At 43.1% G+C, this 27,685-nt stretch overlaps 1 protein-coding gene across 7 annotated transcripts in view; it reads left to right on the top strand.

Moving 5' to 3' along the window:
• Positions 1–27,685, top strand: part of SULF2 (sulfatase 2) — a 379,961-nt gene that overhangs the window by 296,693 nt on the left and 55,583 nt on the right. For all 7 annotated transcript variants that reach the window (XM_088472164.1, XM_088472169.1, XM_088472162.1 and 4 more), the window contains 4 exons: positions 1,988–2,157; positions 18,796–18,946; positions 23,241–23,416; positions 27,462–27,590. In XM_088472164.1, the coding sequence (XP_088328290.1) occupies positions 1,988–2,157; positions 18,796–18,946; positions 23,241–23,416; positions 27,462–27,590 (626 nt within the window). The remainder of the gene's footprint in view (positions 1–1,987; positions 2,158–18,795; positions 18,947–23,240; positions 23,417–27,461; positions 27,591–27,685) is intronic.

The raw sequence follows: 27,685 nt of genomic DNA, 5'->3' as shown, positions 1-27,685 counted from the left end.
TGCCTAGAAAAAGTGTAAAAATACCATTTTAAAAGCTCTTAATATTATTTTTTGTGTTTTTGGGATGGAATAGAATTTTCCTAGCTCTGTCACTCAGTCCACTGTTGCAGAAAATGAAATGTAAACTAACATACTGTATATAAAAAAAGAAAGAAAATAATACTTAGTAGAAGAGCATACTCTTCCCCATTGCTGCTCCAATGTTGTATAAAAGAGAAAAGGAAATGACTGCCTTGTCACTGTTCAATCACTTCTTACCAGATGTCTCAAAGTGTTGGTCGTCCTCTGCAGAGCCCTCCACGTGCTTCAGATATAATGTAGTGCAGGTTATCAGACTTCCTTAGGGGAAAGGGCAGGTGGGGCAACATCCTTAGGGAGATACGCACTTCCCCTTCTGGTGGATGTGAGTTTCCCCAAAGCAAGAATAATGAAGATCATTTGAAACTGTTATTTTTCACAGTAAGATCCCTATTTATTAATATGAAGAGATAACACAGATTTTGCGCTGCAGTGATAGTCTATTACTGCCATAGTTTACCATTACAATTTCATCAGCGCAGCTGAGTGTCACACTCAGCAATAGTGGCCGGCAGAGGTAAGAGTAGCCGGGCCAGTCTAGGTGCGTCTACCCATGTCTTACCGGGCCAGTTCAGGCATGTGTAAGCCCAGACTTGGTCTTTTACAGTAGAACAACTTGTAAAAAAAAAAAAAAAAAAAGAAAGTTAAAAATAAATTAAAATAAAAAAAAAAAGTATAAAAATTAGAATGTTAAAAAATATTAGAAAAAAAAAAAAATTTTAACAAAATTTGCCATTTTTCCAATTTGAAACAAATACTTTATTTATTTTATTTAATTAAATATAGTATACAAAACATTTTTCATAAATATTTCCTACTATTGCCTTTCTGAAATGGTGATAGTGAAAGGAGGTATGCACTGGGGATCCTAGATAAATAGTAAGAGGAAACATTTCCTGGAATAGGGCCTTCAGTTTTTGTCAGGGAAAGGGCTTTAGCCAGCATAATAAATAGAGCCTTAAATATATATTATTTTTTATAAATGGTGTTTCATTTTATCCATGCTTCTAAGTCAGTGCCATTAGAAGGAAATGCCATCTTTCCTTACGGTTTTGGACCCTGCTAACACTGTTCCTAGCACTATTCATTTAGTTGTTGTTGTTGTTATTAATTATTATTATTATTATTATTATTATCATGTTTATCATTTCGGAGTCCAGAACAATTTTATAATAGAGAGCCATGGGGACCCAGTGTTACGGGCTGGAACAAACCGGATTCATTTACAGACTGTAGTGCAAGAATCATCTGCGAGCCTGCGTCCCAGCTCCTATGAGGATGATGATTGGTATTCAGATGCTGGTGGAAGTGTAACTGAGTCTTTACCCCTTTGACCCGGATAAGCTCTGATATTGATTTAACATTGCACAAAGCTAAATTTCTGCCCGTGATTAGGTCAATCCCTCTCTGCTCTATTGACTATAATGTCCAGCAAGGATAACACAATTGAATGGTATAAATTAGCCTGCAATGCCCTTCATCTAAAGGTCCATTGTATTTTTCAGCGCCTGAATAATTGTTCTTTGGGAGATGAAATGTAACACAGAAGCCTTCATTTCTACTACTAATAGTTTGTGTGCAACATATGTGGATAAGAATAAGTGATGGGAATTATTATTATAAAGTCTGGACAGTAGAGACACAGAAGTCTCCGAGTTTCATGCACCATGCTCCTGATCATTTTTTAAAGTGATTTTTCATTCTTATTGATTCAATGAAGCTGATTCTTGGCTCTAGCATCCATATAAGTATAGTAGGAATAGGAAAGAGTCAAAATAATGTTAGAATAACTTTATGCTACAAGCACCAGTATCCCAAGACTTGTGTGCAGCCTTCCTGGTCATGTTGGGTAACCTAGATAATGATATATTGTATATACAGCTCACATATCAATGTATTCTCATTAAAGGACTACCTGACGGATCTCATCACAAATAACAGCATTAGCTTCTTCCGCACCTCAAAGAAAATGTATCCACACCGGCCAGTATTGATGGTTCTCAGCCATGCGGCCCCCCATGGTCCTGAAGACTCAGCCCCACAGTATTCCCAGATGTTCTCGAATGCTTCTCAACACATGTAAGTCCAGTGTGGTACCGGTACCGTTTGGGTTCAATGTGTGATTCTCGCTGCATGGCTAAGCAGGTTCTACGCTGGCATCTGTGGATTTAGCCCAGAAGGTTCCATATGCCACCATTTATTATGCTGACGTTCCATTGACTACTGCTGCTTAGAAGAGTATTTTGAGAGTAAAACACTTTACATGTAATCAGGGAATCCTCCTGACTATTCTATAAAGTGCACTGTGATTTAGACATCATTGACTCATTTATACACTACACCCTCACACCTGATGCACCACACTGCCACAAACACACAACTATTGCTGTAGAGTAGTAATTTGATTGCACAAGGCTCCAGATTATTTCAGAGGCTCAATGGCCTCTTGCTACATCACTGCTTGGTGTAGAAATGGTATCAATTACGTTGTTGCACATATGTACCTCATAAATAAGTTGTGGTATAGTTAATTATCTACATTTATATTGTTAAATCAGAAATGGCTAATGCCACTATTTATTATAATATGGTTGAATATAGTTAATTCATATTTTGTCTCATTATTATCTTTTGCAGATATTCTGTATAGTTATTAAACTGTCCCATTATTATTATATCCAGGTCAGTGGTCGAAGTGGGGCGGTATACGGCGGTATGACATACCGCCACTTCCCGCTGCCACTTCATTTTTGCTGCAGAAGATGTACCAGCGCTGGGATCGAGTATGGGATCCCAGCGCTGGAACATCAGCGTGTAAAGATGTGTCCCGCTGGGGACACACCTCTATCGGCATCAACTGCGCTGTCACGTAGCCGGGCAGGCCAAATGGGCCAGTCCGGCCATCTGGAGGTCCGTCCGGCAGCAGGGCCGGCCCATAGGGGCGGTGCGTGGCCGCCCTTGTCTAGACCTGAACCAGTGATGTGCTTATAGGCGGACACCTATTAGAGCTGCACGGCCGCACCAGGATGCGGCTGCTTGTGTCAGCCATCCGCGGGCCGTGCAGCTACTACAATTGATATGCGGTGTTCGCCCACCGGCGCATGCAAGGAAAAAAGAAAAGACCCGGCGCGCGTGACGTCACACTGCGCCGCTTGATCGAGGAGCCGCTTCGTGTGAGGGTTTGGTCTACAGCCTTCGTGTGAGCAGCAACAAGGTAAGTGTGGGGGCTGCGGTTGGGTACAGGGAGGGGGGGTTACTGAGTACACAGGAGGGAGAGTGCTGGGTACATAGGAGGAGGGGGCTAATGTGCACACAGAGCAGCTGCTGGGTACATAGGAGGGGCTGCTGAGTACATAGGAGGAGGGGCTTCTGGGTACATAGGAGGAGGGGCTGCTGGGTACATAGAAGGAGGGGCTGCTGGGTACATAGGAGGGGGGCTAATGTGCACACAGAGCGGCTGCTGGGTACATAGGGGGAGACTGCTGGACACATAGGAGGGGGGGCTGCTGGGTACATGGGAGGGGGGGCTGCTGGGTACATAGGAGGGGTGCTGCTGGGTACATAGGAGGGGGGACTGCTGGGTACATAGGAGGGGGGACTGCTGGGTACATAGGAGGGGGGGCAGCTGGGTACATAGGAGGGGGTGGCTGATTTGTACATAGGATGGGGCTGCTGGGCACACAGTGAGGGGATGCTGGGTACATAGGAGAGGGGGGCTGCTGGGTACATAGGAGAGCTGCTGTGCACACAGGGGCTACTGGGTACATAGGAGGGGGCTGCTGGGTACATAGGAGAGGGGCTGCTGGGTACATAGGAGGGGGGCTGCTGGGTACATAGGAGGGGGGCTGCTGGGCACACAGGGGCTGCTGGGTACATAGGAGAGGGAGCGGTTTGGCACACAGAGAGGGGCTGTTGGGCACACAGGGGCTGAGTACATACAAGAGGGACTGGGGCTGAGTACATAGAAGAGTGGGTCTGCTGAGGACACAGAGAGGGGCTGGCGGGGCTGAGTCCATAGAAGGAGGGCTGCTGGGGGGGAGTACACAGAAGGGGGGCTGCTGGGCACACAGAGGGGCTGCTGGGGCTGAGTACGTAGAAGGGGGGCTGCTGGGGACACAGAGGAGCTGCTGAGGCTGGGTACAGTACATGGAAGGGGTGGTTGATGCTAGATCCAAGTTGGCAGAGGGACCTCTGTTGTCACAACCATGTTACCACTACTACAGGGCTGGTCATCTACAAGTTACTATACACATGGGCATAAGGGTGGGGGTGTTGTGATATGATGAAGGGGGAAGAGTGCAATGAAGTGGGGGAGTTCTGTGAGAGGAGGACATTGAAGGGAGAAAGGGGTGCTGTGCCCAGACCAGCCTACAGACTCTCATCCTGTCACATCTGCCCCACAGACACTCACCCTATCACTTACCAGACCTTTCCCCATGCACTTACCTAGTCACCTACCAGACCCTTCCCCACACACTTACCCTGTCACCTACCACATCTTTCCCCGTACACTTACCCAGTCAGCTACCACACACTTACCCTGTCACCTACCAGACCTTTCCCCATACACTTACCCTGTAACTTACCACACCTTTCCCTGCACACTTACCCTGTCACCTACCACACCTTTCCCCACATAATTACCCTGTAACCTACCAGACCTTTCCCCATACACTTACCCAGTCACCTACCAGACCTTTCCCTGTACACTTACCCAGTCACCTAACACACCTTTCCCCACACACTTACCCAGTCACCTACCACACCTTTCCCCACACACTTACCCTGTCACCTAATAGACCTTTCCCCATACACTTACCCAGTCACCTAACACACCTTTCCCCACATACTTACCCTGTCACCTACCAGACCTTTCCCCACACACTTACCCTGTCACCTACCACACCTTTTCCTGCACACTTACCCTGTCACCTACCAGACCTTTCCCCACACACTTACCCTGTCACCTACCACACCTTTTCCTGCACACTTACCCTGTCACCTACCACACCTTTCCCCACACACTTACCCTGTCACCTACCGGACCACTCCCCACATACTCACACTGTCACCTACCATACCTGTCCCTGCATTCTTAACCTGTCATCCACCAGACCTGTACCCAAAGACTTTCTCATCCTGCCAAACACTTGACCTGTGCCGCCCACAGCTTCTGCTACTGACAGGTCAGTCTTCTGTGAGGGGGCTGGAGCACATAATTTTTTTTTCTGTGGGGTGTAATATTATGTGGTATGGAGGTGTATTAATGTCATCTGAGGGGTGTAATATTATGTTATATGGGAGGTGTATTTCAGTTATAGGCTGTATATTAATGATATCATAGAGGAATATTGAACTTTGGGGGGGGAGTGCACACAGGTGGTGTAGCAATGTCACGTGGCAGCTGAGTGCCTTAGTGTAGTATTTTTAAAATTATGAATTGTTTACATTATCAATTGCAGGTATATCAGAGATGATAAAAGCTGGCATGTCAAGGAAACAGGCCTGTATGAAGTCAGCACCAATTCTCTGTTTCCTGAGTCCAAGCTTTACAGATCATTTAAGTGCGCTCCAAGATCTGTCCCTGTTTGATGACATCACTTCGTCTGTGTCACCAAAAGGAGGTTGCCACGTGGGAATGGACCGTTTGACGCTGACTTCATACAGGCCTGTTTCCCTAATATGCCATCTTTATTATCTCTGATGTACGTAAAATTAAATCTATAATTGTTTTAAAATTAATACACTATTTGCACATCCCTCTTCTTTATGTCTTAGACTATCCATATGCTGCCCTTGAGGGAGGGTAAAAAAGGGTGCTGTGACTGGTGTTATTACTGAACAATTTTTTGGACTACATACTTCACTTTGCTTCGGGCACGGTGGCTCTCTTCACTTGCCACAGGTTTATATTCCTCCTCTATACCCACATAGATAGTAATACTGTTAGCTGACCGGCCCTGCTATAGCGGTCACGTGGTTGTGACGTCTGAGGTCCTTTCTCCAACTTGGATTAAGCAACAACAGTGACCTGACCCGTGACCTTACTAGAGTGTGCACTGTGCAGCATTTCTAACCCCCTTGGTTTGGTGGGCTCCTCTGTGGTTTGTGCCAACTTGCAGTGGCTGCCATATAATAAGTCTTATTATAAGTACTGTAGTGTACACAGCCATGCATGCATATGAGGAACCTTATATTTCTGTTTTCTCAGTCCCACTGTTATAAATTCTAGAAATAGACAAACACCATACCGGCTGCTGAGATACCTGCCAAGCATATCTTTATGTGTAGGCATTTCTATGTGTGGCATAATGTTGGAGGGGCATTTCTGTATGTGGCTTGATGTGGAAGGGGAATTATGTGTGTGTGGCATAATTTGTAAAGGGCATTACGTACTACTGTGTGTGGCATAATGTGTTAGGGGCATTATTTATTATTACTGTGTGCGGCATAATGTGTTATAAGGGGCACTACTACTGCATAGCCTAATGTGTTATAAGGGTTACTACTGTGTTATACGGCGCTACTACTGTGTCGTGTAATGTGAATAAGGGACACTACTGTGTGGTGTAATGTGAATAAGGGACACTACTGTGTGGTGTAATGTGACTAAGATTGAATTGGTGGTACTATTGTGTGGTTACACACCATTCCCAGCGAGACCACACCCTTTTTTGGGGGGGCGCGCCTTAGGCACGCAGTCTCTCTGTTTCTAAAATGTGTAGGGGGGCACCAATGCTCTTAATATACTCAGGCACCAAAATATGTACTTACGACTCTGCTTTGGTGTGCACAGATGTGTCATCCTCTGTGATCAGCACCTCTGCCCTAAAAAATTCCTACAGTGAGCACTATCTAATCCTCCACAACTGCTAAACTAGGGCTTGGTCAATTGAAAAAAGGCCCTCCGTTTTCTTTGTGCGTGACCTACACTAATGTAGTGCCAACTATACCTAACCAACCAAATACCAAAATGTCTGCCTATAGCACATGTTTGAATCCCCTGCAGGATGAGCTCTGTTGTGTGTATTTTAAAACTGAGAATGATATATACTTGTGTGTTTAAAATTGTATGTTGTGGGCCTGTGCGCTTGAAATGCCAGGGCCTACTTTTAGTCCCAGTCCAGCCCTGGAGCCGGGAGTTTCCGATCTCGGCTGCACTGCAGTAGTAAGCAGCGGCAGCAGAACTGACAGCCAGCCAATCATGGCTCACAGAGTGCCCTTGGCAGCTTCTCATTGGCTCGCGTTCAGACACCAAATTTAAAAAGCCTTCCCTTCTTTTGCAAGTGAGCCAGTCCGCGAGCCTAGATTGGCTGGTGGCCGGTGGTGACTATACTGTAATGAAAATGAAGCAGGGACCCCATGCTCCCAGGCCCCGGCTCTATTCCAGATGCACAGCAGCAGGTAAGAGGGAATCAGAGAGAGGGGCTGGTAGAGGGATTCTGTTAGAGAGAATAGAAGGGGTGAGAGAGGGGGATGCAGGCAGGGAGAAGTGGTAGGGGGTGAGAGAGGAGACTGAGAGGTGCAGTGGGTGAGAGAACCAGGGGCTAAAAGGGTAGCAGGGAGTGTGGGGGGGGATTCAAATTTCCATACCCCCACCTCTAAATTCCCACTTCGAGCACTGATCCAGGTATTATTCTGTTCCATTATTACTCTGTATTATTATTATTATTATTTTGTACTGCTTTTATTCAGTCAGATTATTCTTTACCATTAATAGTCTGTACAAGTATTTGTTCGTCTATCATTATTTTTCTGTCAAATTATTATTTTTATTCATAGTAGTAGCCTAGTATTATTCTGCCCCATTATTATTCTATACAGGTATTCTGTGTAGTTGTTGTTGTTAATAATAAAAATAATAATATTATTATTATTATTTGTAGTCATAGTATTATCCTGGTATTATGTCCCATTATTATTCTGTACAGTTATTCTGTATAGTTATTATTATTATTATTATTATTATTATTATTATTATTTGTAGTCCTAGTATTATTCGGTCTAGTTATTTTTCTATACAGTTATTATTTTGTAATGTTAGTTTATACAATTTGTATGCTATAACTTATTCTGTACAATTATTTTTCTAACCCATAATTATTCTGCAGTTATTATTCTGTGCAGTTATTGTTCTTTCCTGTTATTATTTTGACCCATTATTGATCCGTACAGTTCCTTTTCTGTACCGCTATTATTCTGCATGGAAATCATTCTGTATAATTAGAAGTGATGGTGATTGTGACAGACTGGCATGATAAGGAACTGCTTTCTAGGAGTCTCAGTCGTATATGGTAAAGTGACATCATATTGAGATGATTTTTGCTTATGATAGGTGTATTTTTTAAAGCACACCAGATTTATGTTATGTTGTTCTTGAAGTAGAATTTCTTTACAGAAAACTGTATAGACACTCACAAAAATGACATTACAAAATGTACTACTCTGGTTTTGATTATATAATATAGTGCATTAAAAGCGTACTAGTCTGTGCTACCTTTGAGGAGCTGGATAGAAGTGGTGATCCCAATATAAATATATGGGTAAAGTGGGGTAGGTTTACTGCCAGGGTATCAAAGGGAACTCCAAACTACGATGCCAATATAAAACAATCTAGTCTGGTTTTAATATCTGCAAATGAAATTCAGATCTGCAGTATGCAGCATTTAAGTGTCCCCATCAAAAAGAATGGCAATAGTACATTGCATGGTAACTCAAGTTACACTGAGACATAGAAAGTATATGCATGGCTATCAACAGCAAAAGGAATTTATGTGAAATTAATTTTATTTACTAAGAAAACAATAAGACAGGTCATTAAAAGTCTCTGAGTGCCCTTCCTTTTCTAGACTGTTGTTATTATCTTGAAGAGAGCACCAGTGCCTGTTGTAACCTTTAATAGTGCCGGCTGATATATTGGGAAGGCAGATGAAGCACACGGAACTCTGCGCAGCACTTCGTATACAGATTCAGTCACACACAGATGTACAAATGTCGCACATCAAATTGATGAGTGCAATCTAGTAAAGTTGTTTTCTTGCTCCGAGTTGTTTTATTTGTGCGAATAAGATGCACATTTCCAGCGAAAAAGAATCTCAGCGCGGTTTGACTTCCCAAGACCTAGCGCACCAAGAGGGGCTGTTTGGCTTGACTGAAACCACATTGCATGAGGACACATTTGCACTCTGGGCTTGATTCAGAGACAGATACAGTGTCGATGTTTTTGCAAATGGCTGATTTTTTCACTACTGCTCATTTATCCGCAAAGTGATTGACAAGCAGGTACCATTTCTGGGCGGTAACAAGGGGGTGGGAACTCAAACGTAGCATGTTGCAACTATTTTGGGCTGCGTCTGCGATCCCATTTTGCCCTGCCATAGGGTTACTCAGAGCTTCAATAATTCGACTGATCTGTGTCCAATGCTGTGTCCTTGTATGCTAGTGCTTGGATTGTCGATGCCGCGGGTGGGCCCCTCAATACAACTTTTCATATTTTTGCACAGTTGCTGCGTACAAAGACGCAGTCACAACTGGATTTGCGTCATTCTCTGAATCAGGCCCTATACACATTTATAGAGAGGCTGATCTATAGCCAGAATACAATGCCGTCCTGTTAGTTTCCACACACAAGTCACATGCATGTAGATCAATAGAAGTAACTAGTCTTTACAATCCAAATCTAATCTCTTCAATATGAGGTTGGTAGATGTAGATGTAGACAAATTGTGCTTGTATGGAGGAAAATCTGGCGTAAAGATCCACAGTCAGCACTGCTGCATTACATGAAAAGTACTCCCTAAGGGCCTGATTCAGCTTGAAAATTATACAAAAAAGACAAGTTACAGGCAAAAAGATGGAAAAAAACAAGACACACGCACACACTCTGGGGTATATTTACTAAAGTGAGAGTTTTTAGAAGTGGAGATGTTGCCCATAGCAACCATCAGATTCTAGCTATCTTCTAGAAGGTGCTAGATAAATGTTAAGTACAATCTGATTGGTTGCTATGGGCAACATCTCCATTTCTAAAACTCTCACTATAGTAAATGTACCCCTTTAAGAGGAGTTTATGAAATTTCCATACTGAGCACACTAATGTGCAGTATACTTTGCTTTTTAGCTGCGCGTTTATCTCATGATGCTTGTACAGTAATCCAGTCATTAGAATGGAGCAGCAAGCCACAAATACAGCAGCATTCCAGCAATTCAAAATCATATGTGATCAACTTAATAAAGTTTAAGACCCTGTCTGCGGGATCACTTGTCTCTCTCTCCTGTAAAAGAAAGATTGCAACGATTATGTAAGTTGCATGACGCAATATGTACCTCTCTGTTATATATAACTATACAAAGTGTTTTATGCATAAAAATGCTGATTCAGTTTCTTTTTCTGACAGAAGTCAAGTCTAGCATTAACCATATAAATGATATAACCGTGCAATCTTTACTTTATTATGTACAGTAAATGTCTTTAAAAGCAAATCAGCCTAAAAGACTATTAATCTACAGTTCTAAAATTGCTGCTAAAATGTGTGTTGCAGCTGAAATTGTAATAATCACAATGAAAAGTAGCAGTCTATCATATAACGGGTGGCTCACAATTATCTGTCTGCGCAGAACTCTGTGTAACCCATTTTATGTACCTCGCAAAACAGGTTATTTACACTCCATATATCGGTGGTACACAATGTTTCCAGTTACTTCCCTGCTGTGATGACTGGTTCTTTTATTATTCCTGTAGTTTTATAGATTCTAGTTACACTTCAGACTCCATTGCTTCCAAGTTAATGTATTAAGTACATTTAATTTAACTATGCATTTCATTCAACGTGCCTGAAAACCAGGAACGACTTGTCATGCACCAGTTACAGCCCCACCTGTTCATTTCTGGCTCAGAGAGAGCCATATTATTCACCACTATTGTCCTAGAAAAGATCCATTCAGTCGGTTAGTCCGGTGTTCCAGAGGCAATGCCTGCTGCTTTTTCTGGATGTGTTTCTTTATGGGGTCTAGTCATTATGATAAAATTATGTTAGGTGATGCTTTAGAAGAAATTCATGAATTCCATTTTTTTATTTAATTAAAAAAAGTGGCGAATTTAAAACTAAAGTATCACTTCCGAAAAGCTGCTCCTTTTACAGAGCCAGCATTGCAGAAGTGTGATACTTTTCTCCTAAAGCTGTAGTGTCTCCCTACTTTTCACACAGCAGCCACCTTCTGCCTGGTATCAGTTCTCCAAGGTCGGTCAGCCAGTTACCTGCTGCTGTGTTGGGGGTGATTCCCGGCCAAGCCACAACCAGGAGTCCACAGAGGACAGGCAGGATGCTGTGTGAGGGAGCAGTCTGGGAGCTGGGGCAGTGTTCTACACACTCACAATTGCAGTTCAGTCGCCGCTGTCTTTTCACCCCCCAACACTGCTGTCAGTCTGCCCCTGCACCGCCCCCCACACATAGCCGCCGCCGCTGCTGTCCGTCTGTCCCCGATACCATTCAGGGCAGCTTGTGAATGGTATTGGGGGCTGTACGCCATCTCAGGATGGCATACAGTAACACTCACAAGTTCCTGAAAAATGCATTTTCGGAACTTGATGAATTACTTAATTTCTATGACCCCCATACTAAAGTATGGGGACTGAGGAAATTATCAGGGGAGAATTGTACCAGGTGATATCTGTGATATCTTCTGCGTTACAGGAATGATGAATGGGTCTGACAGTTAAATTATACAAAAGTAGGTGAATTTTTACCTGCTTTTGTAGAAATTAAATGATGATGAATAGACCCCTATGAGAGATCTTGAAAGTGGAGCAGAGACAAATAGCTGAAAATACTCAAAAATTATACTATGTTCAATGTGCAGTCTGTTGTCTGTCAGAACATAGAAATGTGAAATCAATGCCAACCACATACTGTACACCTATCCTCAAATCTCACTAAACAGCTCCATTTGACTTTTCCTTAAAATATGCATCTTAATGTGCTATAATAATATTAAGTACTTAGTACATTATTTGTGAATTAAGATGCAAAGTTCACGAAAAAGTATGTAATCAGGGTAAACAGGCAAAATACAGATGTCCAACAGTATAGGACCTCTATCAGGTGCATTTTAATCTTGTACTTTTCTCTGAATTTTGCTTATTAATTCGCTAATAGTATACTAAGGGCCAGGGGCTAAAATGGGCCGGAACAGGGTGGAACTGCGTGCTGTCAGTTCTATTTGGTGGCGGAATGAGTTCCGCCTCCTCCAGCCCATCTTACCCGGCCAGTCGCTCAGCCAGCCCTGCACCGCAGGAAGGCGCTGAGCTGGAGAGGCGCCGCTGCTGCCTACTCCATTTGCCAGGCGCCTACTGAGATTTTCTTACCATCGGGCGCCCGGCTCCTTCCCTACAGCTGCAGCCAGAGGCTCGTTCACTCCTGAGCTCTGCCTTCAGGCTCCCGCAGTGATTGACGTCTCTCCCATAGTTCCGAGGAGCACTGCGCATGTGCAGATCTGGTCCTGTGATGTCGGTTTCAGTGCTTTAAAAGGTGCAGCATGATTGACATTCTGCTGGCATTTGGGAGAGGTGACGTGGAGCTTTCCAGAAAATGGGGCGTGTCGGACCCATTTTCTGTGGCTTGCCAAAGCCAGCGGCAGCTTAACTTGCCCGGCAGCGTGATTTACCCGGACATCCTGAGTAACTTGAGGATTTCTCAGATGTCTAATGGTTACGCAGTTGATCTGTTGCTGCATCTTCGGACATATCAGTGGATCAGAGAAGCCGGCAGTGTCAGTGGATAAGAGAAGCTGGCAGTAGGTATCTTTTTAGCGTTCTCCTGTGGCTGTTGTACAGATGTGCACATTTGCTGTGTGTGCGCCACGGTACACCATGCTGTGTGCTGGTTATCACCATGCAATCCTATGGGTCGCAGGTGCGAATACCAGTTCGCGGGCATACGACTCACACGATACGTGGCGCGATTTGCCACACAAGCGGCAAAGCTTCAAGTGGTCATATCTGTACAAAGACTCAGCGAAATTAGCGTAATCTCTAAATCAGACCCATTGTCTTCCTTCTGAGCGATGAGTCAGTCAATGGTCTTAAATATTTCTTCCTATTTTCTGTGTTAGAAATGAAAAATAAAATGTAGAATTACACTGTTTCAAATCCCCAAGTTTGCAGCAGCCAGAGCCTTGCTTATTTTTCTACTAATAGAATCCTTGCTGAATCTTTCTCCATCTCATTTGATTTAGTAGCCCACAGATACTTGGGTTGGGCTGGCAGGAAAAGACAGAAGGTAAGTAATGAGCATATATGAAATGCATAACTGGTATGATGGTTCTCTCTCTACTTAGTATCTAATGTGCTATAGGCTGAGGAATTCTAATTAATGGTGACAGGTCCACTTACGCAGAGACAAGAGAGTTATTGAGTGTGCTGTGAGTGTATAGTGTTTCCTTGCAGAGCTGCCACATCTGATACAGATCAGACAGTTAACAGACTGTGTCAGTACAATTTAGAAGAGTGCAGACTGGCTGAGATACAGCTAGCGAAATGTATCCATATTGTACAATATATCTCATATTCCAGAACAACTCATACAGTACGTGGATGACCCACCACAACCCACACAGACCTAATGACCAGTGGAGGATATTTGTGTTCTATGGAAAGAGGCTGATGTCCTCTCCTCTTTGTTGTTTGGAATTATGAAATATTAGTTTTATAGGGAGCTGTGAGGCTCATGTAGAGTTTGATGCTATTTATGCTAGAACCGTAGATGTAAATTTTGTCCATAAAAAATGCACTGTTTGTAGAATATGCAGAGCCTCAGGAATACCTGTTTACGCTTTTAGTGTAATTTACACAATATGCACAAACGCTTTAATTGTATCACATGCTAGCAGCGGGATGGGTACGGGATGCCAGCAATCAGAATCCTGACGCCGGCACCACATCTAGGTTACCATCCTGATGGCTGTAGGTAAGTTTCCTAACCTAACTCCTAACCCTACCCCTCACCCTCCCTCCACCGTGCCATCTCCCCCCTAGTGCCTAAACTTAACCTCCCCACACCCTAAACCTTCCCCCTTAGTGCCTAACCCTAACCCTCCCCCTAGTCTCTAACCCTACCCCCAACCCTGCTACCTACCTTTGGGATTCCGGCGGTCGGGATTCCTGCATTGGCATTCTGACTGCCAGAATCCCCGCTGTTGGGTTATTGAACGCATCCCGCTAGCAACATTTCATTTAATTTCTATGTACATTATAACACTAGGGATTCCTCACGGTCTGAGCTAAGTTTAAATAGAAGCAATATGCCATTTTTCTCATTCAGACTGTGGCTCCATAAGGAACAGGCCCCTGGTCACCTACAGATGTGTTCTCATACACCTATCCTCAATACACCATGTAGTACGAGATGTGTGGCGTGAGTGAGCCGCAAGGTCCCATGCGACTCTGCTTGCAACGAGCATCTTTTTTGCCCAAAATTGTGTTTTAGTTGCAATGTGGCTGATTCTGCAAACTAAGCACAACAGAACTTTGTGCGGTATAAAAGCCACGGCCGCTGTTACAGTACATAGCACTTCATATGCATATTTAGACTCAGTTGCAAACAGATATACAAATGTCACATATGAAAATTAATCAGTGCAGTCTCCTGGTGCGTCCTAGGGGGCATCACATTGCAACTAAGGCGCATTTTCGAGCGAAAAAGATCCTTGGCGCGCCGTGAGAGTTTCTGATTGGCCTGACTGCAGCAATAGTGTATGAGGTCACATCTGTATAGAGGGGTTTCCTATATTATCCTTAATTAACCATGGATGTCTACATGAACCCAACTCATACCCCAGGAATTAGATGAGTGATAAATTGGTGAACAACGTTTTTTTGTGAATTCCGTGTGTGTTTTTTTTGTTTCAGCCTGTGTCCATTGCACTACAGGTCCCAGCAGATCCTGAATGACAGGGCATGCTGACACTTGTAATACAAAACTGCCAGCATACACAAATATTTTCAGGCAGCCAGGGCATCCTGGGATCAAAATGAACTTACACCAAACTTTAAATTCCACGTTGTTTTACCATGCATGCGTTGTACAGTACAGCAGAGTTTTACACCTAAGAGTTGTTGTTATGTACAACATCAGGCTTTGTGTGCCCTGTGTAATAAGGCATTGCAGCAGAAATTAATGGTACTGAAATTCAATACTTTCCAAAGACCTTTTGGGTTTCTACATTGCTGGTTATTAATTTCATTACTTTGTTTTTCATCAGAATGACTTCTACTTGTGTGACAACTGAATGAATATGTAATTACATTTGTTTCCCCTCTGACAGGTATAATGTTGCCACTTATATTAATGTGTATTGACAGTTATTTCATTTGATCTCAGCTGATCACACAAACACTCTTAGCACAAACAGTGTCTCCCTACAGGATAACTTTATTCTATACGCGTTATTCTGACCAAATAAAAGTAACTTACATTTACACATCTGCTATATTCCCTTCATGTATGCTCGGGATGTGCTTTGTTTAATGATTGACCATTTAAGGTTCTTTGCAGTCCGTTTGTAGAACAAATAGCGCTTCCTGCAGTCTGGAACAATCACATTGTGACGTGTGCATGTCATTGACAAGAGTGTGGCGACATATATTACAATTCTGGAATAACATCTATTCATACTGTAGTACAAGCCTTGGGGCAAATAGATGTTCTGAATGTGGAATGAATTCCTGCCAAGTTATGCTTATTGAAAACGCTTCTCTGCTGCCCCGGAGGGTGGTTCTTATAAATGTGTTTGCCAGGAGAGCGTAAAGCTATAAGTTTGAGGACAAGCTGAAGTGGAGCTGGAAGGTCTTTACTCCCATTCTTCCAACATTCTGCGCCAGTCACACACATACAAAGCAAATACCAGCACATTTACTAGACTTCATATGCATACAGTACATAACAGGCTCCACCTTTGTGATCTTAGACCCTCCAGCCATGGGACAGTGCCCAGGACAGATCTACTAAAGTGCTGTTTTGCAGAACCACATGGTTTATTGATGTTTTCTGTGTGCACTTTGCAAACTGTAATGGTGTGTACACACGGTACAGCTTTCATGAACGTTATCGTTCATATCGTTCACTTTTTTGCAGTCACCAACCTGACAACGACCAACGATGTGCGTTCCTGCATGGACGATAAAGATATCTTTCATTGTCCATACATGCAGGCCAACTTGGACGATACCGTCAACAACTTGTTCAGAGATGTTGCAGGATGACTCACTGAAAGATATCTTTCAAGTCATTGGTGGTACAGATCGTACTGTGTGTATGCACCATAAAGGCACACATCCACTAGAAGATAAGCAAACGGCTGCACGATTATGACATTGTAATCGTGCAGCCGTTTGTCAGTCTGTGATGAGCCTGCACTGAACGAGCAGTCGTTCAGTGCAGGCTCATCAATCATCTGGAAACATGCTGAACTTGATGATATCGTCAGGTTGTACAGCATGTTTGCACAATAATAGATGTCATAAACGACCAGCGGGAGCGCGCATCGCTGATCGTTTAAGACATTTTTGCAAACGATTTGCAAACTATTTATGAACGATAAGGATATCGCTCAATAAAATCACTTAGTGGATGTGTGCCTTAATAAAGCCCATTATTTTAGACCTCCAAATCTGAAACGCCATCCTGATTCTTATACAGAGAAAGAATAGAAATTGTACAATGCTGTGGTTTGCAAAAACACATGCAATACCAACAGGAAAAGTGAGTTATTAGACGTGGTATGTAAATGATGCAATTTCGTTATGGTACCTGTAAAAATAATTCATCTGCTAGTGAGGTTCTGTTTTATTTTATATACTCCGTTATGGGCAACCTGACATACTTCAAAGGGCAGGTAAGGAAGAAAATATTCCTCTGACTTGTGGAATTAAGTTTATGTATTTGAATGGAATAAAATAAAGATTATACATTTTCTTAAACAAATTATTTTGTACTTGGAGTGCATCACGATTTAGAAACTTCTTTACTTCATTACAGTCTCCAGTCATGATCAGCAGTTGCACATCCCAGAAAATATTGACTTGATATTTTTTTTTTTTTTCCATTATTTTCCTTAAGATAAGGGAGTGAACACTTTTGGGAAATCTTGTGATGCTCTTGTGTACTTTTTATACTAATATCACTACAACAGGTTGCATGTGCTCTCTCCAACCGTCAAAAAGGCTGTATATTACCATTCATTGAAAACAACCTCAGCACCCCTACATCAATTATCACAAAATTCTCCACACATGCTCCCCATTTCCCTAGAATTCCACCACATGCCACTCAGACACCTGTCACAAAATGCCCCCCACAAGCACCCAGGCCCCCACTTGCAATAAAATGACTTACATATGCCCTCAAACCCCACATGTGCTTCAGATCTCCCACACATGCCACTCACCTCCCCACATGTTACTCAGAACTTGCCACCCACATGCTCCTCAGACCTTCCCATATGCCATCCAAACTATGTGCAGTTGATTCTGAGGGGGACTTCACAAACCACTTATTAAATGATGATTGAGTTTTCAGCCTCCAAACGTCATAATTACCAGAATAGCTCACAGTGCCCAATAGCCTGGGGTGTCTGTAGCTAATCTTGTTGTAATCACATTACAGTGTAGTACTTGCATTCTACATAGTGAAACCCTCCAGCTGGTGACCGATATCCAGACAGTAAGGATGAAAAGTGCTCTGATGTTGTGTCCATCCACTGTGCTTCTTCCTGTTACTGCAATATGTATATTCCCACAGAAAGTAACTGTAGGTGCTGGCATCTGTGGAAGCCAAATTTACTAACTTGTATTAATGTGAGAATTCCTAGAGCTAATGCTGGGTTTGTGTGTGTGCAAGCGGAATGCCATGCTGCCCATTTTACACCGACTGCCACAACCGTCATGATTAGTATCAGCACTTGCACTAGCTCCATGCTAGGTGCAGGTGCAGGGCCAGATTAAGGGGAGGAGATGGGTGGTTGTCCCTGGGCCCCCATACACGGAGGGGCCCCCACACAGGGTCGGTATGACCCTGCCTAGAACAGGTGTCCAGTGGCACCTGTTCCCGGATTGAGGCTCACTGCCGCAGCTCTGTGTTACTGTAAGCAGCAGCACAGTCAGTGTTGCTGCATACAGCGCAGAGCGGCTCCCGAGTCCTCTCATTGGCGTCACGTGAAACATTATGTCCATGACACTGATGGGGGACTAGGTAGCAGAACTGCCGGGAGGTCACGGCGTCACTCAGGTGAGTAATCAGCGGCAGAGCAATAGGCTCTGTGTGATTTGGGGGTAAGAGGGCGGTAGGCTCTGGGTGGCTAGGGGGAAGGGCTGGGTGTGGCTTTGTAGGCTCCATGTGGCTTGAAGGGGGCTCCCACAATTTACTTGCCCTGGGGCCCCACAAGCCTTAATCTGTCCCTGTGCAGGAAATAGATCAGAAACAGGCTTCTTCTTGCTGTGCATGCAACTCTGCATCGAACAGAGCTTTTACTACACTCATGATACTACCACCCTGAAATGCTCTATTTCACGAAAAGATAGAGGGGCAAGTTCATAATGCATAAATCTGCTTCTGTGCCTGCACTATATGCAAAAGCATGCTGTTTGTGTCCGTGCTCATCGTTGTGTTGTTTCCATGTTTGTATAGGACACTATTTATTAAATACAGCTTGCTTGTCTTTCAGAACCCCTAGCTACAACTATGCTCCGAACCCAGACAAGCATTGGATAATGAGATACACGGGCCCAATGATGCCTATTCACATGGAATTCACCAATATGCTCCAGCGAAGGCGTCTGCAGACATTAATGTCGGTGGAAGATTCCATGGAGAGGGTACAGTTTCCATACTTCCATATTTATATGTTACAGCAATGATACAGGAGGAGATGTGTGATGCCCAGATGTGTATAACACTTATTTTTCTTTATTCTAGACTTCTGTACTTTTACATATAGGTGCATATCTATAATATAACACTGTTTACAGTGGCAAATGCAGGATTTTAAGAGGGGGGTTTCCAAATGCTTGATATTAGAGAGAGTGTGGCCAGTCCATGAAGAGGGCATAATTAGTACTTAACCAGCTTTAATATGCATCATACAAAGTGTATTGTGTGTCATAATTCTAGCATATACAGGGCCATTGATCACAGTAAGCCATTAAATGCGGCTGTAGGACCATCCTGCCTGAGCTGAATGATTTTGTTTTAGATGTGGGCACCATTCCAGAGTATTAGAGCAAGTTCGGGAGTCTGGGTGCAGCAGAATAACCTAGCACTGCCCTGGACACATATGTACACATATTGGGCTCTATTGAAGCACATCCCTAACAGTGAATGTTTTCCAGATCTCTTAGTTGATGCACAGGTTATTTCTTACTAGCGGATACATGTTAAAAGATCCACAGGTAGTGCTAATTATTTCATTTGTGATACTGAGATTAACATACAGCACTTGTAAAATTCTATTATATTACTATTTCTATTGTGGTCATGGTGTGGGATGGGGAGGGGGGTTTCCAGGCAGACGGAAACCCCCCCTGCGTTTGCCTATGGTTTATGGTGCTCCCTCTATTTGCTATGCACTGTACTGTGATTAGTCTTTGCACATACCACCCAGTCTGCTTGTCCACATCTTATGTATTTCTTTTAGAAAAGATAATGCAGACTATTTTAGCAGGTAATAATAAATCTTCACTCACATTGGGGTCCATTCGTCATCACTTAATTTCTACAAAAGCAGGTACAAAATAAACAGTTTCTCCGACTTTTGTAGAAATTAAAGTTCGGGCCATTCATTATAAAAACGAAGGAGAAATCACACCTTTCTCTCCCGAAGTGGCCTGCTGTCCCCATACACTAGTATCGGAACTTAAATTTATCAAAACACTATATTTTTGGAGCTTAACTGCTGGAGCATTCACCATCTCCAGATGACGTTTGCTCCTGCACCCTCTTCCTTATGGGAAGGAGGCCCCTGTTGCGAAGAAGAATCCTTTCAGATCCCTCTGCCCATGTATAGCTCCTCCCTTCGGACACCGGGGCTTTGTGCACCTGCATGAAGCCCAGTTCCCGCAGGCGCACTAGCACTGTTGAATCAGACTTAGCAGTGCTAAGTTTTACCGCTACAGAAGTAGCAGTGTAGGGGATCGCGGAGACAGCTGATTTTCGGATCAGCCGTCTCCGCACTTAAGCAATGCTGAATTGCTCCGGTATATTTGTATACGCCGATGCTACTTGCAGCAAGTTGGATACTTAATTATTAGAGGCCGCCCGGACCCCGATAATTACCATAATGAATGGAGCCCATTAAGAAAAAACTGTTGCCAACGTTAAAAATGTCTGGTTTATAGAAATGGCTAAAAGGACACATATATAATATCTAAAAGAAACACCCTTTTTTTAATGGAATCTGTATGTAATGCCGCCGGACTAAATGCCGACGCTGGAATCCCAAACCGCCAGGATCCCCATTGGGCTGGTAAGTACCCTCCCTTAGTGGTGCCTAACCCTAACCTCCCCCCCCACCCTCCTGCCGCTAGCCTAACCCTCCCCAGGGGTGCCTAAAACTAAACCTCACCCCAACCCCCCCCCCCCCCCCAGCGGCTAACCATCCCAGCTTACCTTTTGTTCGGGATGCCGGGCATCGGGATTTCGGTGCCTGGCTAAAGATAGGCGTTGGTATTTAGGCGACTATCTTTAGTACTGAGCCGGGATTCTGACGTCCGCCATTCCGGTTGCCAGTAAATGAACTGCATCCCGTCTTTATATGTTACATGTCAGAGGAGTTCTGCTGACTGCGGTCCTTCCAGCTTTCACCTAGTATTCTAATCTCAAGGCTGCAGCCGTCATCAGTTCTGAGTCCTTTCATCTTCCTCTTACATCTGTCCTCTTTCGTGGTATCGCACCCTTATTTTCGAGTGCCTTCTCTGCACATGTCTGGTCACACATGCTGTTCATCAGCTGATAACTGATTTTGATCAGGCATTTGAGTGAAGAATAACCACTGACAGAAAATGCAGTGGTAAGCAAGTATTTCTATGCTTCTCTTTACCTCCTAACCGGAGAATTAATAAACAGAATTGTGAATTTTGGACATGCAATAGAATGTGCCTATTTTGTTGCATTTATTGTTTTTTAAGCTGTTTAAAATGTTTTGATTTGTTCACTGCTGTATTTATAACCTGACTTTTATTATTTTATTCCATTTTTTTTTTTGTTTAGTTTTTTTAATTCTATTTTATAATAAAGAGTGAGAATTGCATTAAAGGTATTTTATTCCTCTAAATTATTAGCAGGCGGCCCCAGAGGCAGCTTTAATCTTTTCCTATTCTGCACTAATGTTTTATTAATCTGCAAAGCAGTCAGTTTACTGTTTTTATTTACTGAGTTAATAAAAGTGATGCAAATTCTGGCTCCTCACACGGCAGCAGAAACATGCGTGGAATATTGATGTCCTCATGTATTAGAGATAATCCTCCTTTATGCTCCAGTATTTGGAGGTATTTTTCATGTCAGAGTTAAATGTTTTTGTTTTGTTGTTTTATGTAAACCTTAGATCACGCTTCATATGTGCAGGAAACTTTTTAATTGTAAAATGTATTCCAAGATAAGTTATTTGTGGGAAAAGGTAGGTCCTTTTAAACCTCTAATCTGCTTTCACTGTAAAGGCGGTTATCCACTACTAGATATACAAACGAGAGCACGGTTACGACATTGCAATCGTGCTCTCGTTTGTATATCTAGTGATGTGCCTAGACTGAATGTTCACTCGTTCAGTCCAGGCACATCCATCATCCCCTCACATGCTGAACCTGACGGGATCGTCAGGTTGACCAGCATGCACGGGCGATGATAGATGTCGGAAGCGACCAGCGTGCACGCGCATCGCTGGTTGCTTCCGACCAAAACATGCCCAATGCATGCGCGATTTGCAAGCGATTGCACGATAACGATGTCGTTCTCATGCAATCGCTTGCTAAAATCGCCTAGTGGATACCCCCCCTTTAAAGATAAGCGAGTTAAGGCTGAATTGTTGAAAATCATCAATGGTTTAGTCATTTCTGTCTGCAATTTGCGCTGTTCAGTTAGGGAATTTGGTTAAATTAGTTAACAAAATAAATAAAAATCACAGTTCTCTCTGTTTGCGTCTCTTTAAAGGTCTATAGATTTGGGGCTTTTCCCTAGCTATTAAAGGGTTAGTCTGTGGAGAAATTATTAATGGGGTTGAAAGCTTTGACCTGCTAAGCCTGGGGAATCCTATTTAAGAAGATGGAGCCTGTACAGATACCTCCGCAATCCCTAATTTCTTTCACCATCTCAAGATAGTGATAAGAGGGGAGGACACTGACAAAATACTTTATTTAAATAAATAGTTTTTTTCTGAGGTAAATGCCAGATTACTTTATAATTCTGTTTTTAAAGCTGGAGTTTAACAAGCTGTAATAACATTACAATTTAGTGAGGAGGTGATGTATTACTTATACTGCTTTAACAGTAAATTCTGGGAAAAAAACCTGTTGTGGAGATACTGGTATTCATATTGGGGTTTTGGTGAAACTGGGACACCGTAGCTGCAAATTTCAGTGAAATATGCCAATGTCGCAGCCGTCTGGATTTGTATTGAGACGCCCACTGGGGGCTTTGCAGATCCAAACGACTGCGTACATAGACGCAGCACCGGTCACAGATAAGTCGATTATCGGCCTTCTGAGTAACCCTACGGTCATGCAGAATGGCAGAGAGATGCCGGAGCCATTTTTACTGCGTACGGTGTCGCAGGCTGAGACACGCCCCAAAATGCCAGCGTTTGAGTTGCCCCCCCCCCCCCCCAATTATCTCCCACAAAATGTCCTTGCCTGTCAATCAGTTTGTGAATAAATCAGCAAGTGACAATGGTCATTAAACTTGGCGCATGCGCAGTGCGACTCAGACGCGTGCACAGATTACCGATGATCGCTCAACTGTGTAAACATCGGTATTGTGTCCATCTCTGAATCAGGCCCTGTGCTCTGTATTTAGCAGAATTGTAGGTGCACTTATAAATGTATTAGCTAGTGCTCTGGAACCTTTATTCAGTCCCTAGGACCACCTGACTCAATCATGATGTTTCTGCTGTTGTATGTACAGATCTATAATATGCTGGTGGAGATGGATGAGCTGGACAACACATATATCATTTACACAGCTGATCATGGATACCACATTGGGCAGTTTGGGCTGGTGAAGGGAAAGTCCATGCCGTATGAGTTTGACATTCGTGTGCCTTTCTATATCCGTGGACCCAACGTCGATGCAGGTTCTTTGTAAGTATATCTCCTAATTTGGCAGTAATATAGTTTAGCACAGCTGCTCCCATAATTAGTCACTTCTGGCAGTGTCACCAATCCCGAGATGGGTTCTTAAAAAGAAAATCACTAATGACTAGATTGCTCCTCCACCATCATAAGTTGGTCTTCAAAACCAATTTGAACTGACTAAGCGGTAGTAGTATAAATAAATGTTATACACACACATTATACGAGGTCTGTCTAAAAAGTTTGGTGAATGGTCTGATATATCTGTATGCAACGCTTGCAACAAGGTTGCTCATGTGCGCTGACATGAATGGACATGTCTGGACCTGCCCCCAGTCGGGGTTTGCCGGCAGTGCCGTGGCGCTGAGGGCGCCACGGCACTGCCATTGCATTCATTTCAACAGAGTGTCCCGAGCAGTGTGCGTCGAACCGCAGTGGTGCAATGACACAACATTAAGTTCTGCTTCAAATTGGGTAAATCAGCAACCGAGATGTACAAAATGTTGGTGAAAGTGTACAGGTAGGATGCTGCGAGTAGAACATGTGTGTACGATTGGTTTGCACGCTTTCGCAGTGGCAAGGAATTGGTGGAAGACCAACTCCATTACTGTTCGACGCACACTGCTCGGGACACTCTGTTGAAATGAATGCAATGGCAGTGCGGTGGCGGCCTTGGGCAAAACCTGACTGGGGGCAGGTCTAGACATGTTCATGCATATCAGCGCACAGCAGCGACCTTGTTGCAAGCATTGCATACAGATATATCAGACCAATCACCGAACTGTAGACAGACCGCGCGCGCGTGTATATATATATATATATATATATATATATATATATATATATATCTATATATATATATATATATATATATATATATATATATATATATATACATACAGTCAGGTCCATAAATATTGGGACATTGACAGAATTTTCAGATTTTGGCCTCTATTCACCACCACAATGGTTTTGAAATGAAACAAACAAGATGTGCTTTAACTGCAGACTTTCAGATTTAATTTGAGGGTAATTACATCCAAATCGGGTGAACGGTGTAGGAATTACAACAGTTTCAATATATGCCTCCCACTTTTTAAGGGGCCAAAAGTAATGGGACTATCAATTCAAAAGCTATTTCATGGACAGGTGTGGGCTATTCCCTCGTTATTTCATTATCAATTAAGCAGGTAAAAGGTCTGGAGTTGATTCTAGGTGTGACATTCGCATTTGGAATCAGTTGCTGTCAACTCTCAATATGAGATCCAAAGAATTGTCACCATCAGTGAAGCAAGCCATCATTAGACTGAAAAATCAAAACAAACCCATCAGAGAGATAGCAAAAACATTAGGTGTGGCCAAATCAACTGTTTGGAACATTCTTAAAAAGAAAGAACGCACCGGAGAGCTCAGCAACACCAAAAGACCCGGAAGACCACGGAAAACAACTGTGGTGGATGACAAAAGAATTATTTCCCTGGTGAAGAAAAACCCCTTCACAACAGTTGGCCAAATCAAGAACACTCTCCAGGAGGTAGGTGTATATGTGTCAAAGTCAACAATCAAGAGAAGACTTTACAAGAGTGAATATAGAGGGTTCACCACAAGATGCAAACCATTGGTGAGCCACAAAAACAGGAAGACCAGATTAAAGTTTGCCAAACAACATCTAAAAAAGCCATTACAGTTCTGGAACAACATCCTATGGACAGATAAGACAAAGATCAACTTGTACCAGAGTGATGGGAAGAGAAGAGAAGGAAAGGAACTGCTCATGATCCAAAACATACCACCTCATCAGTGAAGCATGGTGGTGGTAGTGTCATGGCGTGGGCATATATGGCTGCCAATGGAACTGGTTACCTTGTATTTATTGATGATGTGACTGCTGACAAAAGCAGCAGAATGAATTCTGAAGTGTTTCGGGCAATATTATATGCTCATATTCAGTCAAATGCTTCAGAACTCATTGGACAGCGCTTCACAGTGCAGATGGACAATGACCCGAAGCATACTGCAAAAGCAACCAAAGAGTTTTGTAAGGCTAAAAAGTGGAATGTTATGTAATGGCCAAGTCAATCCTCTGACCTGAATCCGATTGAGCATGCATTTCACTTGATGAAGACAAAACTGAAGGGAAAATGCCCCAAGAACAAGCAGGAACTGGAGACATTTGCAGCAGAGGCCTGGCAGAGCATCACCAGGGATGAAACCCAGTGTCTGGTGATGTCTATGCGTTCCAGACTTCAGGCTGTAATTGTCTGCAAAGGATTTGCAACAAAGTATTAAAAAGTGAAAGTTAGATTTAGAATTGTTTAGTTTGTCCCATTACTTTTGGCCCCTTAAAAAGTGGGAGGCACATATAGAAACCGTTGTAATTCCTACACCGTTCAGCTGATTTGGATGTAATTACCCTCAAATTAAATCTGAAAGTCTGCATTTAAAGCACATCTTGTTTGTTTCATTTCAAAGCCATTGTGGTGGTGAATAGAGGACAAAATATGAAAATTCTGTCAATGTCCCAATATTTATGGACCTGACTGTATATAGATCGCAAGCGTACGCATCTAGCGAGCGGGTCTGAATGAGCTCCAGTGTTCTAACACATGCTGTAATATACGCCCATTGGGACTAATTGCAATTAGAGATTGGTTTCACATTTGTAAGGATCCCCAGAAAAAGTACATACTTATCTCTTGATTGAGAGATTACAAGCACCAGTTACATTGATCTTATATTGTATCGATTGCGAGACTGTAACATTATTGCCGATGACCAAAGGATAACAGCTGAACTGTGTTGTTATTGTAAACTATTCCATGGGACACATTGTTCATTTTATCCAGAGCCTGATCAGCTCTGATTTAGTGCATTAATATATTCGTTTATGAATAGAATGTATGGGTATATATGCTAATTGGAATCTGCTGCTATTTACTATAATTTTTTATTCGTTATTTTTCTTTCTATTTTTTGTTATTTTTTCTTGCATTTATTAGATTCATTTATGATTGATTAAATACACATATATATATATATATATATATATATATATATATGTATAACTTTGATGTGTATGATCTGATATCCGAACTAAGGTGCATCAGCATAGTGAAATTTGTTTTTTGCTTAATTACTAAATACCTCCTGCGAATAATTGGTTACAGCAGAACCTTTGTCACATTCACAAAAATGTTTCATTTACAAAATGTGCCTCATGTTGTGAAGACCGTCCTTATGTTTTCTCATTAATGATTAATTTAAACTATATATGAGGCTAAACTGATTGTTTTATGAAAAAAAGTAGAAAGTGTGTTGGGCGGACCATAGACGTGCTTTGTGTTGTGCTTAGGGTGCATTTCATAAGTGCACCCTAAGCTAATATCTCTCAGGGCTCAGTGATGCGGCTATTTTATCTTGTAAGTGAAAACCAAGGCCCTCATTCAGAGCCGTACGCTCTGAGCAGAGCGCACGCTCTGAATGAGGGCCGTCCTCCATAACTATGGCGCGTCCTCCTGGACGCTCGTATAGCTGTGGGTCACCACCCACAGCCTATACGAGCGTGCAGTTTGATGGCCGCGATGGTCGTGACCATCGCGACCATCGAAACTGCGAGCCGGAGCCTGCGATTGAGGTTTTCAACCGCAAGGCCCGGAGTGATTTTGGCTCTATCAGAGCCAAAATCACTCCCACTGACATCACTAGTGATGTCAGTGGGCCGGCTTCTGACGGGAGGCGTTCTCTTGGGAACACCCCCGTCAGGGAGGCACGCCCCCGGCACGCCCACCAAAGGGAGCGTGCTGTCAATCAACATCGACAGCACGCCCCCTTTGATCAGACACAACGAGCAAAGGCAAGTCCTTCGCTCGTCGTGTCTGGCACATGCGCACGACGGAGCTCCCTCCGTCGTGCGCATGCTCAGTGCAGAACATCGACCCACTTGCGAGCGGACAGCCGCTTGCGAGTGGGTCTGAATCAGGCCCCAAGTTATAGATTTCTAATGTTACTGAACCATTGAATAGCAGAATGATGCTCTTTATCCTCCTCATGCCAGGAATCCTCAGATTGTCCTTAATATTGACCTTGCTCCCACACTCCTGGATATCGCTGGCCTGGACATTCCTCTGGACATGGATGGGAAGTCTATACTGAAACTGCTGGACACTGAGAGACCAGTAAACAGGTGTGGACGGCAGCATGTGAGCATGTGACTCTGTATTATTGATATGCCAGGAAGTGAGGAGTATGCAGAGTGATGCTGGATGTGCCAATAATGTA

The sequence above is a fragment of the Taudactylus pleione genome, unplaced genomic scaffold, assembly GCF_031769625.1.
Source record: "Taudactylus pleione unplaced genomic scaffold, aTauple2 ptg000121l, whole genome shotgun sequence".
Lineage (NCBI taxonomy): Eukaryota > Metazoa > Chordata > Amphibia > Anura > Myobatrachidae > Taudactylus > Taudactylus pleione.
The sequence above is the reverse complement of the archived record's forward strand: the minus strand, read 5'-3'. Positions and strand labels throughout refer to the sequence as shown.